The sequence below is a fragment of the Callionymus lyra genome, unplaced genomic scaffold (genome assembly GCF_982586985.1).
Source record: "Callionymus lyra unplaced genomic scaffold, fCalLyr1.hap1.1 HAP1_SCAFFOLD_178, whole genome shotgun sequence".
In the NCBI taxonomy this organism is placed as follows: Eukaryota; Metazoa; Chordata; class Actinopteri; order Syngnathiformes; family Callionymidae; genus Callionymus; species Callionymus lyra.
The window spans coordinates 55,001-76,931 of NW_028258636.1; the positions used below are offsets into that span (position 1 = coordinate 55,001).

General features: G+C 40.9%; 2 protein-coding genes across 3 annotated transcripts in view; both read right to left on the reverse strand.

Moving 5' to 3' along the window:
- The window catches only part of snrnp48 (small nuclear ribonucleoprotein 48 (U11/U12)), a 21,415-nt gene extending 20,777 nt beyond the window's left edge, over positions 1 to 638 (reverse strand). Inside the window, exon 1 of the mRNA XM_087782645.1 lies at positions 453 to 638. Coding sequence (XP_087638771.1) covers positions 453 to 572 — 120 coding nt within the window. The 5' untranslated portion in view covers positions 573 to 638. The remainder of the gene's footprint in view (positions 1 to 452) is intronic.
- A 3,815-nt stretch (positions 639 to 4,453) lies between these two features.
- On the reverse strand, positions 4,454 to 21,873 carry LOC148058096 (uncharacterized). 2 transcript variants are annotated; one of them, XM_087782638.1, is made up of 11 exons: positions 21,502 to 21,873; positions 16,921 to 17,268; positions 16,412 to 16,771; positions 16,003 to 16,356; positions 15,920 to 15,937; positions 13,139 to 13,202; positions 12,839 to 12,882; positions 12,628 to 12,778; positions 12,462 to 12,575; positions 10,887 to 10,954; positions 4,454 to 4,548 (listed from the first exon to the last, which is right to left on the reverse strand). In XM_087782638.1, the coding sequence occupies exons 1-11, from the start codon at positions 21,871 to 21,873 to the stop codon at positions 4,525 to 4,527; spliced, it is 1,917 nt and encodes a 638-aa protein (XP_087638764.1). In that variant the 3' UTR covers positions 4,454 to 4,524. The 2 variants fall into 2 exon arrangements, with proteins under 2 accessions (XP_087638764.1, XP_087638763.1); XM_087782637.1 differs by having other exon boundaries at positions 12,628 to 12,882.
- Positions 21,874 to 21,931: the final 58 nt, after the last annotated feature.

Genomic DNA, 21,931 nt, shown 5'->3' on the forward strand with positions numbered 1-21,931 from the left:
AACAGACACACAAACAAAAACAAAAACGGACACACAAAAACAAACAAACAATACACACAAACGAAAAGACACACAAACAAAAACAAACAATACACAAGATACAAAGACAAACAGACACATAAACAAAAACGAACAGACACACAAACAAAACGAACAGACATATAAACAATACACACAAACGAGCAGACACACATACAAAAACAAGGACAAACAGACACACAAACAAAGATAAACAGACACACAAACACATACAAACAATACACACAAACGAGCAGACACACAAAGAAAAAACAAACAGACACACAAAGATAAACAGACACACAAAATAAAAATAAACAGACACACAAACAAAGATAAACAGCCACACAAAACAAAAACACACAGACACACGAACAAAGATAAACAGACACACACAGACACAAATAGACACACACACACACGTCGTGTCTCACCCTCGTGTTGTTGTCATCTTTCCAGTCCAGATGTGTGTAAATGTCTTTCAGTTGTTTCGCACATTTCTCGGTGAACTTCGTCAATTCTCGGAGCTGCTCGAGTCTCTGCTGCGCCGCCATCTTTGTTCTTCTTCTTCTTCCGCGTCGTATGATGTTAATGAGGGTTTCAGCGCCGCCTGCTGGTCCGGAGCGAACCTTAAAACATCGTTCCTTCTTCAAACGAACAAATCAAATCTTCTTTCATTTTTGGAAAATAAGTGAAGAATCTTAGAAGAAAAATCATTTATTCATGTGTTCACTTCACAACCACGTGACTCCTGCTGTGTAACCAACTGTTGTTTTCTCTTTCAAGTATTTTCACTAGAAAATATATGTATATATGTGTATATATGTGTATATATGTGTATATATGTGTATATATGTATATATGTGTATATATGTGTATATATGTATATATGTGTATATATGTGTATATATGTGTATATATGTGTATATATGTGTATATATGTGTAAACAGGTCCTTCTCAAAAAATTAGCATATTGTGATAAAGTTGATTATTTTCCATAATGTGATAATAATTGAACGTTCATATATTTTAGATTCATTGCATCATTAAAGGTTCTCTTGAGCTCATCATCTGAGTCATTAACTCTAAACAGACTGCCGGCCTGAAGGCCATCGTTGACCTTCAAGAGGGTCAGACACAGAAAGATCTTCTCAGAGTGCTGGATCACCTCAGCGAAGTCTGAAGGAAAAAGTGTCAGAAAACACATCCAGAAGAGGTGAGCGACCCTGAGGAGGATTGTGGAGAAGATTCCAGACCTTGGGGGACCTGCAGTGGACTGAGTCTGGAGTAGGTCATCCAGAGCCACCAGGCGTGTGCAGGACCTGGGCTTCAGGTGCAGCATCAGGTCCAGACACTTTTGAAGCAGAAACAGAAGCGCCTGACCTTCAGAGGAGCAGCTCTGGACTGTTGCTCAGAAGGTCCAAAGTACTTCTTTCGGATGAAAGCACATTTTGCATGTCATTCGGAAATCAAGGTGCCAGAGTCTGGAGGGGGACTGAGGAGAAGGAGGTCCAGGGTCAAGTACCCACAGATGGTCTGGTCAATGCAGCTATCAGGAGATGTTGGAGCACTTCATGCTTCCATCTGCTGAGAAGCTTTATGGAGATGAAGATTTCATTTTTCAAGACCTGGCACCTGCTCACAGACACTAGTCAATGGTTTACTGACCAGGTATTACTGTGGTATTACTGTGGTATTACTGTGGTATTACTATGGTATTACTGTGGTATTACTGTGGTATTACTACGGTATTACTATGGTATTACTATGGTATTACTGTGATATTACTATGGTATTACTGTGGTATTACTGTGGTATTACTGTGGTATTACTGTGGTATTACTGTGGTATTACTATGGTATTACTGTGGTATTACTATGGTATTACTGTGGTATTACTGTGGTATTACTGTGGTATTACTGTGGTATTACTATGGTATTACTGTGGTATTACTGTGGTATTACTATGGTATTACTGTGGTATTACTATGGTATTACTGTGGTATTACTGTGGTATTACTGTGGTATTACTATGGTATTACTATGGTATTACTGTGATATTACTATGGTATTACTGTGGTATTACTGTGGTATTACTGTGGTATTACTATGGTATTACTGTGGTATTACTATGGTATTACTGTGGTATTACTATGGTATTACTATGGTATTACTGTGGTATTACTATGGTGTTACTGTGGTATTACTGTGGTATTACTATGGTATTACTGTGGTATTACTATGGTATTACTATGGTATTACTGTGGTATTACTGTGGTATTACTGTGGTATTACTATGGTATTACTGTGGTATTACTATGGTATTACTGTGGTATTACTATGGTATTACTATGGTATTACTGTGGTATTACTGTGGTATTACTGTGGTATTACTATGGTATTACTATGGTATTACTGTGGTATTACTATGGTATTACTGTGGTATTACTGTGGTATTACTATGGTATTACTATGGTATTACTGTGGTATTACTATGGTATTACTATGGTATTACTGTGGTATTACTATGGTATTACTATGGTATTACTGTGGTATTACTGTGGTATTACTGTGGTATTACTATGGTATTACTATGGTATTACTATGGTATTACTGTGGTATTACTATGGTATTACTATGGTATTACTGTGGTATTACTATGGTATTACTGTGGTATTACTGTGGTATTAATGTGGTATTACTATGGTATTACTGTGGTATTACTGTGGTATTAATGTGGTATTACTGTGGTATTACTGTGGTATTAATGTGGTATTACTGTGGTATTACTGTGGTATTACTGTGGTATTACTGTGGTATTAATGTGGTATTACTATGGTATTACTGTGGTATTACTGTGGTATTAATGTGGTATTACTGTGGTATTACTGTGGTATTAATGTGGTATTACTGTGGTATTACTGTGGTATTACTGTGGTATTACTGTGGTATTACTGTGGTATTACTGTGGTATTAATGTGGTATTACTATGGTACAACTGTGCTCTCCTGACCTGAAGAGAACCTGAAGGAAGAGACACCAACACTGAGCCTCCAGAACATCTCCAGGCTGATTGAAGCATCATTTCTGCCAAAGATTCCCGGAGTATTGAGTGAATAACTGAACATAATTATTTGAAGTTTAACTTTTTTGTATTAAAAACACTTTTCTTTTATTGGTGGATGAAATATGCTAATGTTTTGAGAATTTGGGCTTTTCTTGATCTGTAGACAAAATCATGTATAAAACAACAAAAGACCTGAAATATTTCAGTTGTGTTTCAATGAATCTAAAATATATGAAAGTTCAATTATTATCACATTATGGAAAATAATCAACCTGTTTGCACCTGTTTGCACCTGTTTGCACCTGTTTGCACCTGTTTACACCTGTTTGCACCTGTTTACACCTGTTTGCACCTGTTTGCACCTGTTTGCACCAGTTTGCACCAGTTTGCACCTGTTTGCACCAGTTTGCACCTGTTTGCACCTGTTTGCACCTGTTTGCACCAGTTTGCACCTGTTTGCACCTGTTTGCACCTGTTTGCACCAGTTTGCACCTGTTTGCACCTGTTTGCACCTGTTTGCACCTGTTTGCACCTGTTTGCACCTGTTTGCACCTGTTTCCACCTATTTGCACCTGTTTGCACCTGTTTGCACCTGTTTGCACCAGTTTGCACCTGTTTACACCTGTTTGCACCTGTTTGCACCTGTTTGCACCTGTTTGCACCTGTTTGCACCTGTTTGCACCTGTTTGCACCAGTTTGCACCTATTTGCACCTGTTTGCACCTGTTTGCACCTGTTTGCACCTGTTTGCACCTGTTTGCACCTGTTTGCACCTGTTTCCACCTATTTGCACCTGTTTGCACCTGTTTGCACCTGTTTACACCTGTTTGCACCTGTTTGCACCTGTTTGCACCAGTTTGCACCTGTTTGCACCTGTTTGCACCAGTTTGCACCTGTTTGCACCCGTTTGCACCTGTTTACACCTGTTTACACCTGTTTACACCTGTTTGCACCAGTTTGCACCTGTTTACACCTGTTTGCACCTGTTTACACCTGTTTACACCTGTTTACACCTGTTTGCACCTGTTTGCACCTGTTTGCACCTGTTTACACCTGTTTACACCTGTTTACACCTGTTTACACCTGTTTGCACCTGTTTGCGTATCAGGTTGCGTTAGAGGACGTAGACTAACATAGATCTAGAGGACGTAGACTTTGAGAAAAGATTCAATCATTTTTAAACTTCATGTGAAGAATGTTGACATGAAATAACCACTAGTTGAATAAGTTACTCTTGTGTTTATAAACTTGTCAAACTCTCACCAACCATCAACCTCACGTCCCTACATCAACTGTGTTGACCTGGTAACTAGTTTTCAGTTAGTTTAACTAGTCTGCCATTGACAGGAACATCAAATAAAGCATTTCCTTTGTATTGTGTTTTATTGTGTTTTATTGTGCATTTATAACAACAACACAGTTGTGTGTTTGCTTCTGTGATCAGATGATTGAAGACTTCAGGAACTGAGCAGAAGAGAAGAAGACGTCAGTGTTTAAAACAACAACAACAACAACAACAACAACAACAACAACAACAACAACAACGACGTACTGCAGTTATTTAGACGTACAACTTATGTTGTTCTCATCCCTTTGTTGTGTTAACATCAAACAAACACTTAAGAATGTTCAAATAACATCACAAACTAACATCACAAACTAACATCACAAACTAACATCACAAACTAACATCACAAACTAACATCACAAACTAACATCACAAACTAACATCACAAACTAACGTCATGAACAAACATCATAAACAAACATCACAAACTAACATCACAAACTAACATCACAAACAAACATCACAAACTAACATCAAAAACTAACATCACAAACCAAACTAACATCACAAACTAACATCACAAACTAACATCAAAAACTAACATCACAAACTAACATCACAAACTAACATCATGAACTAACATCACAAACTAACATCACAAACTAACATCACAAACTAACATCACAAACTAACGTCACAAACCAACATCACAAACTAACATCACCAACTAACATCACAAACTAACATCACAAACTAACATCACAAACTAACATCATGAACTAACATCACAAACTAACATCCCAAACTAACATCACAAACTAACATCACAAACTAACATCACAAACTAACATCCCAAACTAACATCACAAACTAACATCACAAACTAACATCACAAACTAACATCACAAACTAACATCACAAACTAACATCATGAACTAACATCATAAACTAACATCACAAACTAACATCACAAACTAACATCACAAACTAACATCACAAACTAACATCACAAACTAACATCACAAACTAACATCACAAACGAACATCATGAACTAACATCACAAACTAACATCACAAACTAACATCACAAACTAACATCACAAACTAACATCCCAAACGAACATCATGAACTAACATCACAAACTAACATCACAAACTAACATCACAAACTAACATCACAAACTAACATCACAAACTAACATCCCAAACGAACATCATGAACTAACATCACAAACTAACATCACAAACTAACATCACAAACTAACATCACAAACTAACGTCACAACTAACATCACAAACTAACATCACAAACTAACGTCACAAACTAACATCACAAACTAACATCACAAACTAACATCACAAACTAACGTCACAAACTAACGTCACAAACTAACATCACAAACTAACATCACAAACGAACATCACGAACTAACATCCCAAACTAACATCACAAACTAACATCAAAAACAAACATCACAAACTAACATCACAAACTAACATCATGAACTAACATCACAAACTAACATCACAAACTAACATCACAAACTAACATCACAAACTAACGTCACAAACCAACATCACAAACTAACATCACCAACTAACATCACAAACTAACATCACAAACTAACATCACAAACTAACATCATGAACTAACATCACAAACTAACATCACAAACTAACATCAGAAACTAACATCACAAACTAACGTCACAACTAACATCACAAACTAACATCACAAACTAACGTCACAAACTAACATCACAAACTAACATCACAAACTAACATCACAAACTAACGTCACAAACTAACATCACAAACTAACATCACAAACGAACATCACGAACTAACATCCCAAACTAACATCCCAAACTAACATCCCAAACTAACATCATGAACAAACATCATGAACTAACATCACAAACTAACATCACAAACTAACATCACAAACTAACATCCCAAACTAACATCACAAACTAACATCACAAACTAACATCACAAACTAAAATCACAAACTAACATCCCAAACTAACATCATGAACAAACATCACAAACTAACATCACAAACTAACATCACAAACTAACATCACAAACTAACATCACAAACTAAAATCACAAACTAACATCACAAACTAACATCACAAACTAACATCATGAACAAACATCACAAACAAACATCACAAACTAACATCACAAACTAACATCACAAACTAACATCACAAACTAACATCACAAACTAACATCACAAACTAAAATCACAAACTAACATCACAAACTAACATCACAAACTAACATCATGAACAAACATCACAAACTAAAATCACAAACTAACATCCCAAACTAACATCATGAACAAACATCACAAACTAACATCACAAACTAACATCACAAACTTACATCACAAACTAACATCACAAACTAAAATCACAAACTAACATCCCAAACTAACATCATGAACAAACATCACAAACTAACATCACAAACTAACATCAAAAACAAACATCACAAACTAACATCACAAACTAACATCATGAACTAACATCACAAACTAACATCACAAACTAACATCACAAACTAACATCACAAACTAACGTCACAAACCAACATCACAAACTAACATCACCAACTAACATCACAAACTAACATCACAAACTAACATCACAAACTAACATCATGAACTAACATCACAAACTAACATCACAAACTAACATCACAAACTAACATCACAAACTAACATCACAAACTAACATCCCAAACTAACATCCCAAACTAACATCACAAACTAACATCACAAACTAACATCACAAACTAACATCACAAACTAACATCATGAACTAACATCATTAACTAACATCACAAACTAACATTACAAACTAACATCACAAACTAACATCACAAACGAACATCATGAACTAACATCACAAACTAACATCACAAACTAACATCACAAACTAACATCACAAACTAACATCACAAACTAACATCCCAAACAAACATCATGAACTAACATCACAAACTAACATCACAAACTAACATCACAAACTAACATCACAAACTAACATCACAAACTAACATCACAAACTAACATCACAAACTAACGTCACAACTAACATCACAAACTAACATCACAAACTAACGTCACAAACTAACATCACAAACTAACATCACAAACTAACATCACAAACTAACGTCACAAACTAACATCACAAACTAACATCACAAACTAACATCACAAACTAACATCCCAAACTAACATCACAAACTAACATCCCAAACTAACATCATGAACAAACATCATGAACTAACATCACAAACTAACATCACAAACTAACATCACAAACTAACATCCCAAACTAACATCACAAACTAACATCACAAACTAACATCACAAACTAAAATCACAAACTAACATCACAAACTAATATCACAAACTAACATCACAAACTAACATCACAAACTAACATCACAAACTAACATCACGAACTAACATCACAAACTAACATCCCAAACTAACATCATGAACAAACATCACAAACTAACATCACAAACTAACATCCCAAACTAACATCACAAACTAACATCACAAACTAACATCACAAACTAAAATCACAAACTAACATCCCAAACTAACATCATGAACAAACATCACAAACTAACATCACAAACTAACATCACAAACTTACATCACAAACTAATATCACAAACTAAAATCACAAACTAACATCCCAAACTAACATCATGAACAAACATCACAAACTAACATCACAAACTAACATCACAAACTAACATCACAAACTAACATCATGAACTAACATCACAAACTAACATCACAAACTTACATCACAAACTAACATCACAAACTAACATCACAAACTAACATCACAAACAAACATCCCAAACTAACATCCCAAACTAACATCACAAACTAACATCACAAACTAACATCATGAACAAACATCATGAACTAACATCACAAACTAACATCACAAACTAACATCACAAACTAACATCACAAACTAACATCACAAACTAACATCAGAAACTAACATCACAAACTAACATCATGAACAAACATCATGAACTAACATCACAAACTAACATCACAAACTAACATCACAAACTAACATCACAAACTAACATCACAAACAAACATCACAAACTAACATCACAAACTAACATCACAAACTAACATCACAAACTAACATCACAAACTAACATCACAAACTAACATCACAAACTAACATCCCAAACTAACATCACAAACTAACATCCCAAACTAACATCACAAACTAACATCACAAACTAACATCACAAACTTACATCACAAACTAACATCACAAACTAACATCACAAACTAACATCACAAACTAACATCCCAAACTAACATCCCAAACTAACATCACAAACTAACATCACAAACTAACATCACAAACTAACATCACAAACTAACATCATGAACAAACATCATGAACTAACATCACAAACTAACATCACAAACTAACATCACAAACTAACATCACAAACTAACATCACAAACTAAAATCACAAACTAACATCCCAAACTAACATCATGAACAAACATCACAAACTAACATCACAAACTAACATCACAAACTAACATCACAAACTAACATCACAAACTAACATCATGAACTAACATCACAAACTAACATCACAAACTTACATCACAAACTAACATCACAAACTAACATCACAAACTAACATCACAAACTAACATCACAAACTAACATCCCAAACTAACATCCCAAACTAACATCACAAACTAACATCACAAACTAACATCACAAACTAACATCATGAACAAACATCATGAACTAACATCACAAACTAACATCACAAACTAACATCACAAACTAACATCACAAACTAACATCACAAACTAAGATCAGAAACTAACATCACAAACTAACATCCCAAACTAACATCATGAACAAACATCATGAACTAACATCACAAACTAACATCACAAACTAACATCACAAACTAACATCACAAACAAACATCACAAACTAACATCACAAACTAACATCACAAACTAACATCACAAACTAACATCACAAACTAACATCCCAAACTAACATCACAAACTAACATCCCAAACTAACATCACAAACTAACATCACAAACTAACATCACAAACTTACATCACAAACTAACATCACAAACTAACATCACAAACTAACATCACAAACTAACATCACAAACTAACATCCCAATCTAACATCCCAAACTAACATCACAAACTAACATCACAAACTAACATCACAAACTAACATCACAAACTAACATCACAAACAAACATCATGAACTAACATCACAAACTAACATCACAAACTAACATCACAAACTAACATCACAAACTAACATCCCAAACTAACATCCCAAACTAACATCACAAACTAACATCACAAACTAACATCACAAACTAACATCACAAACTAACATCATGAACAAACATCATGAACTAACATCACAAACTAACATCACAAACTAACATCACAAACTAACATCACAAACTAACATCACAAACGAACATCATGAACTAACATCACAAACTAACATCACAAACTAACATCACAAACTAACATCACAAACTAACATCACAAACTAACATCACAAACTAACATCACAAACTAACATCACAAACGAACATCATGAACTAACATCACAAACTAACATCACAAACTAACATCACAAACTAACATCACAAACTAACATCCCGAACTAACATCATGAACAAACATCATGAACTAACATCACAAACTAACATCACAAACTTAAATCACAAACTACCATCACAAACTAACATCACAAACTAACATCACAAACTAACATCACAAACTAACATCACAAACTAACATCACAAACTTAAATCACAAACTAACATCACAAACTAACATCACAAACTAACATCACAAACTAACATCACAAACTAACATCACAAACTAACATCACAAACTAACATCACAAACTAACATCACAAACTAACATCACAAACTAACATCACAAACTAACATCACAAACTAACATCACGAACTAACATCACAAACTAACATCATGAACTAACATCACAAACTAACATCACAAACTAACATCACAAACTAACATCACAAACTAACATCACAAACTAACATCACAAACTAACATCACAAACTAACATCACAAACTAACATCACAAACTAACATCACAAACTAACATCACAAACTAACATCACAAACTAACATCACAAACTAACATAACAAACTAACATCACAAACTAACATCACAAACTAACATCACAAACTAACATCACAAACTAACATCACAAACTAACATCACAAACTAACATCACAAACTAACATCACAAACTAACATCACAAACTAACATCACAAACTAACATCACAAACTAACATCACAAACTAACATCACAAACTAACATCACAAACTAACATCACAAACTAACATCACAAACTAACATCATGAACTAACATCACAAACTAACATCACAAACTAACCTGCTGCAGAGAGAAAGTAGAAACCTCACAGTCACACGGCAGCTTCATCAGATGACTCTGGAATCGATCTGAAGCATCAAGTTGTTAGCTGTGTGCTTCAAACTGTTCAGAGAACAGACCACCACATGACAGACAGACCACCACATGACAGACAGACCACCACATGACAGACAGACCACTACATGACAGACAGACCACCACATGACAGACAGACCACCACATGACAGACAGACCACTACATGACAGACAGACCACCACATGACAGACAGACCACCACATGAGAGCGAGACCAACACGTGACAGACAGACCACCACATGACAGACAGACCACCACATGAGAGCGAGACCAACACGTGACAGACAGACCACCACATGACAGCGAAACCACCACATGACAGACAGACCACCACATGACAGACAGACCACCACATGAGAGCGAGACCAACACGTGACAGACATACCACCACATGACAGCGAAACCACCACATGACAGACAGACCACCACATGACAGACAGACAACCACATGACAGACCACGGTATGAGAGACAGACAGACCACCATGTACAGACAGACCACCACATGACAGACAGACCACCACAGGACAGACAGACCACCACAGGACAGACAGACAACCACATGACAGACCACGGTATGAGAGACAGACAGACCACCACGTGACAGACAGACCACCACATGACAGACAGACCACCACAGGACAGACAGACCACAGCGTGACAGACAGACCACCACGTGACAGACCACAGTATGAGAGACAGACAGACCACCATGTGACAGACAGACAGACCACCACGTGACAGACAGACCACCATGTGACAGAACCCGGTATGAGAGACAGACAGACCACCACAGGACAGACCACGGTATGAGAGACAGACAGACCACCACAGGACAGAACCCGGTATGAGAGACAGACAGACCACCACAGGACAGACCACGGTATGAGAGACAGACAGACCACCACAGGACAGACCATGGTATGAGAGACAGACAGACCACCACAGGACAGAACCCGGTATGAGAGACAGACAGACCACCACAGGACAGAACCCGGTATGAGAGACAGACAGACCACCACAGGACAGACCACGGTATGAGAGACAGACATGCCACCACAGGACAGACCACGGTATGAGAGACAGACATGCCACCACAGGACAGACCACGATATGAGAGACAGACAGACCACCACAGGACAGACCACGGTATGAGAGACAGACAGACCACCACGTGACAGCGAGACCAACACGTGACAGACAGACCACCACGTGACAGACAGACCACCACAGGACAGACCACGGTATGAGAGACAGACATGCCACCACAGGACAGACCACCACAGGACAGACCACGGTATGAGAGACAGACAGACCACCATGTGACAGACAGACCACCACGTGACAGCGAGACCACCACAGGACAGACCACCACGTGACAGACAGACCACCACAGGACAGACCACGGTATGAGAGACAGACAGACCACCACGTGACAGACAGACAGACCACCACATGAGTGACAGACAGACTACGGCATGACAGACAAGGTCAGATTACCTCTGAGGATGTGGAGTTTTGTCAGGAGGGCCACGAAAGGGTCATAATCCAGCCCCCCTGCTGAGCTGTAGTCCAGCCAGAGAACGCTGAAGGACTGCTGGTCCAGCTGGAACCCTGCAGGTACAAATACGTCAAGTGATCACTGGTCTGGGGTTGAACCTCCAACCTCTGTCCTGCAGCGTCTTCTTCATCTGCTGAAGGCTGACGGACGCAGGGTTCCTCCTCTCGTACTGCTCCATGTACTCCCTCCTGCTCGCCGCCACGAAGTGTTCCAGCCTGAAGAACTCCAGCACATCCACGCCGCCCGAGGCGTCCGTCTGAACCCCAGTTAAGAGCCATGACCCCCCAGTGACTGACACACATGAAACAGAGGATACGTCCACCAGCGCCACCAGCAGGCGCGACGTGCGCAGACTCAGAGCTGAGGACGAGAGGAGACGTCATCACCAGATCTGCTCCACGACTCTCATGAATGAATGAGCTGCAGACACAAGGTTCTTGTGCTCATGTCAGACATCAGTCCGACAGAACTACATGATTACAGACCGACCAGGTCAATGACCCGGACCATGTTACTGGACCAGACCATGTTACTGGACCAGACCATGTTACTGGACCAGACCTGAGTCCAGATCCATCACATCAGCTGAAAGTATCACATGACGGTCAGACTTTACATTTTCCTTGGACCGAGAATCCTCCAGAGTTGAGTTTGACCAGAATAGCCTCAGCAGACAAGACCTGCAAGAGTTAGAGACAGAGAGTCGGAGACATTAATGGAGACAGAGACACAGAGACAGAGACATTACTGGAGACAGAGACACAGAGACAGAGACAGAGTCAGAGTCAGAGACAGAGACAGAGACAGAGACAGAGACAGAGACAGAGACAGAGACATGAATGGAGACAGAGACACAGAGACAGAGACAGACTCAGAGACAGAGACATTAATGGAGACAGAGACACAGAGACAGAGACAGAGACAGAGACAGAGACAGAGACAGAGACACAGAGTCAGAGACAGAGACAGAGACACAGAGACAGAGACACAGAGACAGAGACAGAGACAGAGACACAGAGACAGAGACACAGAGACAGAGACAGAGACAGAGACAGAGACACAGAGACAGAGACAGAGACAGAGTCAGAGACAGAGACACAGAGACAGAGACAGAGACAGAGACAGAGACAGAGTCAGAGACAGAGACAGAGACAGAGACAGAGACAGAGACAGAGACACAGAGACAGAGACACAGAGACAGAGACAGAGACAGAGTCAGAGACAGAGACACAGAGACAGAGACAGAGACACAGAGACAGAGACAGAGACAGAGACAGAGACAGAGACAGAGACAGAGACAGAGACACAGAGACACAGAGACAGAGACAGAGACAGAGTCAGAGTCAGAGACACAGAGACAGAGACAGAGACAGAGTCAGAGACAGAGACAGAGACAGAGACAGAGACAGAGACAGAGACACAGAGACACAGAGACACAGAGACAGAGTCAGAGACAGAGACAGAGACACAGACAGAGACAGAGACAGAGTCAGAGACAGAGACAGAGACACAGACACAGAGACAGAGACAGAGACACAGAGACAGAGACAGAGACAGAGTCAGAGACAGAGACAGAGACAGAGACAGAGACAGAGACAGAGTCAGAGACACAGAGTCAGAGACAGAGTCAGAGACAGAGACAGAGACAGAGACAGAGACACAGAGACAGAGACAGAGACACAGAGACACAGAGACAGAGTCAGAGACAGAGACACAGAGACAGAGACAGAGTCAGAGACAGAGACAGAGACACAGACACAGAGACAGAGACACAGAGACAGAGACAGAGTCAGAGACAGAGACAGAGACAGAGACAGAGACAGAGACACAGACACAGAGACAGAGACAGAGACAGAGACAGAGTCAGAGACAGAGACAGAGACAGAGACAGAGACACAGAGACAGAGACAGAGACAGAGACAGAGACAGAGACAGAGACAGAGACAGAGACAGAGTCAGAGACAGAGTCAGAGACACAGAGACAGAGACACAGAGACAGAGACAGAGACAGAGACAGAGACACAGAGACAGAGACAGAGACAGAGACAGAGACAGAGACACAGACAGAGACACAGACAGAGACAGAGACACAGAGACAGAGACAGAGACAGAGACAGAGACAGAGACAGAGTCAGAGTCAGAGACAGAGACAGAGACAGAGACACAGAGACAGAGACAGAGACACAGAGACAGAGACAGAGACAGAGACACAGAGACAGAGACAGAGACAGAGACAGAGACAGAGACAGAGACACAGAGACAGAGACAGAGACACAGAGACAGAGACAGAGACAGAGACAGAGACAGAGACACAGAGACAGAGACAGAGACAGAGACAGAGACAGAGACAGAGACAGAGACAGAGACACAGAGACAGAGACAGAGACAGAGACAGAGAGACAGAGACAGAGACAGAGACAGAGACAGAGACAGAGTCAGAGACAGAGTCAGAGACAGAGACAGAGACAGAGACACAGAGACAGAGACAGAGACACAGAGACAGAGACAGAGACACAGAGACAGAGACAGAGACAGAGACAGAGACAGAGACACAGAGACAGAGACAGAGTCAGAGACAGAGTCAGAGTCAGAGACAGAGACAGAGACACAGAGACAGAGACACAGAGACAGAGACAGAGACAGAGACACAGAGACAGAGACAGAGACAGAGACAGAGACAGAGACACAGAGACAGAGACAGAGACAGAGACAGAGACAGAGACAGAGACAGAGTCAGAGACAGAGTCAGAGACAGAGACAGAGACAGAGACAGAGACAGAGACAGAGACAGAGTCAGAGACAGAGTCAGAGACAGAGACAGAGACAGAGACAGAGACAGAGACAGAGACAGAGACAGAGACAGAGTCAGAGACAGAGTCAGAGACAGAGACAGAGACAGAGACACAGAGACAGAGACAGAGACAGAGACAGAGACACAGAGACAGAGACAGAGACAGAGACAGAGACACAGAGTCAGAGACAGAGACAGAGACAGAGACAGAGACAGAGACAGAGACAGAGTCAGAGACAGAGACAGAGACAGAGACAGAGACAGAGACAGAGACACAGAGTCAGAGACAGAGACAGAGACAGAGACAGAGACAGAGACAGAGACAGAGTCAGAGACAGAGACAGAGACAGAGACAGAGACAGAGACAGAGACAGAGACAGAGACAGAGACAGAGACAGAGTCAGAGACACAGAGACAGAGACAGAGACAGACACAGAGACAGAGACAGAGACAGAGACAGAGACAGACACAGAGACAGAGACAGAGACAGAGACAGAGACAGACACAGAGACAGAGACAGAGACAGAGTCAGAGACAGAGTCAGAGACACAGAGACAGAGACAGAGACATCAGGGGCGTCTCAGAGGGTCAGACCTCCTCTCGTACCTCAGGGCTGCCGTCCTCCTGTGGATGAGAGAACATGGTGAGTCTGGGTCTCTGCAGAGGGTCATGCTGACCCGGGTACTCACAGACACGCAGGACTCGTCCGGAAACGATTCACACTTCAACTCGTCAGGCCAGGAAACTCCGAAGTCTCCCATGAGCCGGTCACAGCTGCTCCGGGCCCTCCTGCAGAAGGACCTGCAGGGCCGCCGCACCTCCCCCGACACACACTGGGGGGCGTAGACCAGACACAGCAGGAGACGCACGTCCACGCCGCACAGGTTCTCCACCATGGAGTTGAAGAAGGACATCTTGACGGCCGCCTCGCGCTGGCTGGCGTGTCCCAGGAGGTTTGGGGAGATGGTCTGGTTGTAGGACAGACCCTGGCACATGGGGATGTTGATGGGCTCACAGATGCCCCCTCTGGTGCTGACCCCGTACTGCAACGACACCAGGGGTCACCAGCTGCGTCGTCTTCGCTTCTGCTGGACTTACATGTGGGCAGGACTCGGTGCTGAAGGAGTCGCACCGGAGGGTCTCGGGCCACTGGAACCCAAACTTGGTCAGGAGAGGGGAGCAGTCGGACCGGGCCTGCTCGCACAGGGTTCTGCAGGGAGCCCGGGCTCGACCCGACACACACTCAGGTGTGTAGACCGAGCACAGGAACGTCTTCAGGTGAGCCGAGCACTGGACCTGGACCAGAGGGTAGAAAGTACGCAACACGTCTCCCGCCTCCTCCTGGGTCTGGTGGCCCAGAAGGTTGGGAAGGACCGTCTGGGTGTATGGAAGGTTCTTACAGAGAGGAACCGTGATGGTCTGACACGACAGAACCGATGCTGCAGACGTGAGATCCACCTGTGGACACAAACATGAGTCCAGGTGAGTCCAGGTGAGTCCAGGTGAGTCCAGGTGAGTCCAGGTGAGTCCAGGTGAGTCCAGGTGAGTCCAACATCTGCACGTCCACAACAGTGAAAAGACGGCCCAGAACTCCATGCTGGACTTACGTGAGAGCAGGACTCGGTGCTGAAGGAGTCGCACCGGAGGGTCTCGGGCCACTGGAACCCAAACTTGGTCAGGAGAGGGGAGCAGTCGGACCGGGCCTGCTCGCACAGGGTTCTGCAGGGAGGACGGGCTCGACCCGACACACACTCGGGTGTGTAGACCGAGCACAGGAACGTCTTCAGGTGAGCCGAGCACTGGACCTTGACCAGAGGGTAGAACTGATGCACCTCCACACCTGCATCCTCCTGAGTCCGGTGGCCCAGAAGGTTGGGAAGAACCGTCTGAGTGTATGGAAGGTTCTTACAGAGAGGAACCGTGATGGCCTGACATGAAGAACCCAGTCTGCTGGTCTGGAACACAATGAGGATGAGGAACGCATGACACACTTTCTCTCACTCGTCTTTCTCACTCTCACTCGTTTCTCTCACTTTCAATTGTTTCTCACTTGTTTCTCTCACTTTCCCTTGTTTTTCTCTCACTCTTACTTGTTTTTCTCTCACTCTCACTTGTTTTTTTCACTCGTTTCTGTCATTCTCACTCGTTTCTCTCACTTTCACTTGTTTTTCTCTCACTCTTACTTGTTTTTCTCTCACTCTTACTTGTTTTTCTCTCACTCTCACTTGTTTTTCTCTCACTCTTACTTGTTTTTTTCTCTCGTTTCTGTCATTCTCACTCGTTTCTCTCACTTTCACTCGTTTTTCTCACTCTCACTCGTTTCTCTCACTTTCAATTGTTTCTCACTCGTTTCTCTCACTTTCACTTGTTTTTCTCTCACTCTTACTTGTTTTTCTCTCACTCTCACTTGTTTTTCTCTCACTCTTACTTGTTTTTCTCTCACTCTCACTTGTTTTTCTCTCACTCTTACTTGTTTTTCTCTCACTCTTACTTGTTTTTCTCTCACTCTCACTTGTTTTTCTCTCACTCTCACTTGTTTTTCTCTCACTCTCACTCATTTCTCTCACTCTTACTTGTTTTCCTCTCACTCTCACTTGTTTTTCTCTCACTCTTACTTGTTTTTCTCTCACTCTTACTTGTTTTTCTCTCACTCTCACTTGTTTTTCTCTCACTCTCACTTGTTTTTCTCTCACTCTTACTTGTTTTTCTCTCACTCTTACTTGTTTTTCTCTCACTCTCACTTGTTTTTCTCTCACTCTTACTTGTTTTTCTCTCACTCTCACTTGTTTTTCTCTCACTCTCACTTGTTTTTCTCTCACTCTTACTTGTTTTTCTCTCACTCTCACTTGTTTTTCTCTCACTCTTACTTGTTTTTCTCTCACTCTCACTTGTTTTTCTCTCACTCTCACTTGTTTTTCTCTCACTCTTACTTGTTTTTCTCTCACTCTTACTTGTTTTCTCTCACTCTTACTTGTTTTCTCTCACTCTCACTTGTTTTTCTCTCACTCTTACTTGTTTTTCTCTCACTCTTACTTGTTTTCCTCTCACTCTTACTTGTTTTCTCTCACTCTCACTTGTTTTTCTCTCACTCTCACTTGTTTTTCTCTCACTCTTACTTGTTTTTCTCTCACTCTTACTTGTTTTCTCTCACTCTTACTTGTTTTTCTCTCACTCTTACTTGTTTTCCTCTCACTCTTACTTGTTTTTCTCTCACTCTTACTTGTTTTTCTCTCACTCTCACTTGTTTTTCTCTCACTCTCACTTGTTTTTCTCTCACTCTTACTTGTTTTTCTCTCACTCTTACTTGTTTTTCTCTCACTCTTACTTGTTTTCTCTCACTCTCACTTGTTTTTCTCTCACTCTTACTTGTTTTCTCTCACTCTCACTTGTTTTTCTCTCACTTGTTTTTCTCTCACTCTTACTTGTTTTTCTCTCACTCTCACTTGTTTTTCTCTCACTTACTTGTTTTTCTCTCACTCTTACTTGTTTTTCTCTCACTCTTACTTGTTTTTCTCTCACTCTTACTTGTTTTTCTCTCACTCTTACTTGTTTTCCTCTCACTCTCACTTGTTTTTCTCTCACTCTTACTTGTTTTTTCTCTCACTCTCACTTGTTTTTCTCTCACTCTTACTTGTTTTTCTCTCACTCTTACTTGTTTTTCTCTCACTCTTACTTGTTTTCTCTCACTCTCACTTGTTTTTCTCTCACTCTTACTTGTTTTTCTCTCACTCTCACTTGTTTTTCTCTCACTCTTACTTGTTTTTCTCTCACTCTTACTTGTTTTCTCTCACTCTCACTTGTTTTTCTCTCACTCTTACTTGTTTTTCTCTCACTCTCACTTGTTTTTCTCTCACTCTTACTTGTTTTTCTCTCACTCTTACTTGTTTTTCTCTCACTCTTACTTGTTTTTCTCTCACTCTTACTTGTTTTTCTCTCACTCTTACTTGTTTTTCTCTCACTCTTACTTGTTTTCCTCACTCTTACTTGTTTTCCTCACTCTCACTTGTTTTTCTCACTCTTACTTGTTTTTCTCTCACTCTCACTTGTTTTTCTCTCACTCTTACTTGTTTTTCTCTCACTCTTACTTGTTTTTCTCTCACTCTTACTTGTTTTTCTCTCACTCTTACTTGTTTTTCTCTCACTCTTACTTCTTTTTCTCTCACTCTTACTTGTTTTCCTCACTCTTACTTGTTTTCCTCACTCTCACTCGTTTCTCTCACTTTCACTTGTTTTTCTCTCACTCTCACTCGTTTCTCTCACTTTCACTTGTTTTTCTCTCACTCTCACTTGTTTCTCTCACTCTTACTTGTTTTTCTCTCACTCTCACTTGTTTTTCTCACTCTTACTTGTTTTTCTCTCACTCTCACTTGTTTTTCTCTCACTCTTACTTGTTTTTCTCTCACTCTCACTTGTTTTTCTCTCACTCTTACTTGTTTTTCTCTCACTCTCACTTGTTTTTCTCTCACTTGTTTTTCTCTCACTCATTTCTCTCACTCTTACTTGTTTTTCTCTCACTCTTACTTGTTTTTCTCTCACTCTCACTTGTTTTTCTCTCACTCTTACTTGTTTTTCTCTCACTCTTACTTGTTTTTCTCTCACTCTCACTTGTTTCTCTCACTCTCACTCGTTTCTCTCACTTTCCCTTGTTTTTCTCTCACTCTTACTTGTTTTTCTCTCACTCTCACTTGTTTTTCTCTCACTCTTACTTGTTTTTCTCTCACTCTTACTTGTTTTCTCTCACTCTCACTTGTTTTTCTCTCACTTTCCCTTGTTTTTCTCTCACTCTTACTTGTTTTTCTCTCACTCTCACTTGTTTTTCTCTCACTCTTACTTGTTTTTCTCTCACTCTTACTTGTTTTCTCTCACTCTCACTTGTTTTTCTCTCACTCTTACTTGTTTTTCTCTCACTCTTACTTGTTTTTCTCTCACTCTTACTTGTTTTTCTCTCACTCTTACTTGTTTTTCTCTCACTCTCACTTGTTTTTCTCTCACTCTTACTTGTTTTTCTCTCACTCTTACTTGTTTTTCTCTCACTCTTACTTGTTTTCTCTCACTCTCACTTGTTTTTCTCTCACTCTTACTTGTTTTCTCTCACTCTCACTTGTTTTTCTCTCACTCTTACTTGTTTTTCTCTCACTCTCACTTGTTTTTCTCTCACTCTTACTTGTTTTTCTCTCACTCTCACTTGTTTTTCTCTCACTCTTACTTGTTTTTCTCTCACTCTCACTTGTTTTTCTCTCACTCTCACTTGTTTTTCTCTCACTCTCACTCATTTCTCTCACTCTTACTTGTTTTTCTCTCACTCTTACTTGTTTTTCTCTCACTCTCACTTGTTTTTCTCTCACTCTTACTTGTTTTTCTCTCACTCTCACTTGTTTTTCTCTCACTCTTACTTGTTTTTCTCTCACTCTTACTTGTTTTTCTCTCACTCTTACTTGTTTTTCTCTCACTCTTACTTGTTTTTCTCTCACTCTCACTTGTTTTTCTCTCACTCTTACTTGTTTTTCTCTCACTCTCACTTGTTTTTCTCTCACTCTTACTTGTTTTTCTCTCACTCTCACTTGTTTTTCTCTCACTCTTACTTGTTTTCTCTCACTCTCACTTGTTTTTCTCTCACTCTTGTTTTTCTCTCACTCTCACTTGTTTTTCTCTCACTCTTACTTGTTTTTCTCTCACTCTTACTTGTTTTCTCTCACTCTTACTTGTTTTCTCTCACTCTTACTTGTTTTCTCTCACTCTCACTTGTTTTTCTCTCACTCTTACTTGTTTTTCTCTCACTCTCACTTGTTTTTCTCTCACTCTTACTTGTTTTTCTCTCACTCTTACTTGTTTTTCTCTCACTCTTACTTGTTTTTCTCTCACTCTTACTTGTTTTTCTCTCACTCTCACTTGTTTTTCTCTCACTCTTACTTGTTTTTCTCTCACTCTTACTTGTTTTTCTCTCACTCTCACTTGTTTTCTCTCACTCTTACTTGTTTTCTCTCACTCTCACTTGTTTTTCTCTCACTCTTACTTGTTTTTCTCTCACTCTCACTTGTTTTTCTCTCACTCTTACTTGTTTTTCTCTCACTCTTACTTGTTTTTCTCTCACTCTCACTTGTTTTTCTCTCACTCTTACTTGTTTTTCTCTCACTCTTACTTGTTTTTCTCAATAGTTTCTCTCGCTCTCACTCGCTCCTCTCCCTCACCTGCACACAGTTGGCCTCAGGTAGACGGTCACACTGGATGCTGGTTGGCCAGCTGAGCTGCGTCGCTCGCAGGTGTTGCTCACAGTCGGCCTTCACTCGCTCACACATGGAGCGACACGGCAGGTTCTCTCCTGGACACTCAGGAACCGCCAGACGACAGACCAGCTGAGAGACCAGAGGCGAACACGACGTCTGGACGATCTGCTGCAGCTGCTGCATGTTGAAGCCTGGAGCGCCTCCTGGCTGCAGAGAGGAGCTGTAGTCCAGGTCCTGGCAGAAGCTGGTGGTCACGGGTCGGCAGGAGTTCTTCTCTGACACGCAGAAGGTCGCCCAGCGGGTCAGAACCAGCAGCAGCAAACACCAGGACTGCATGTTGGACGCGAGTGAAGAAGTTCTGGATCTGGAGGAGGAGGAGGAGGAAGAGAAGGAG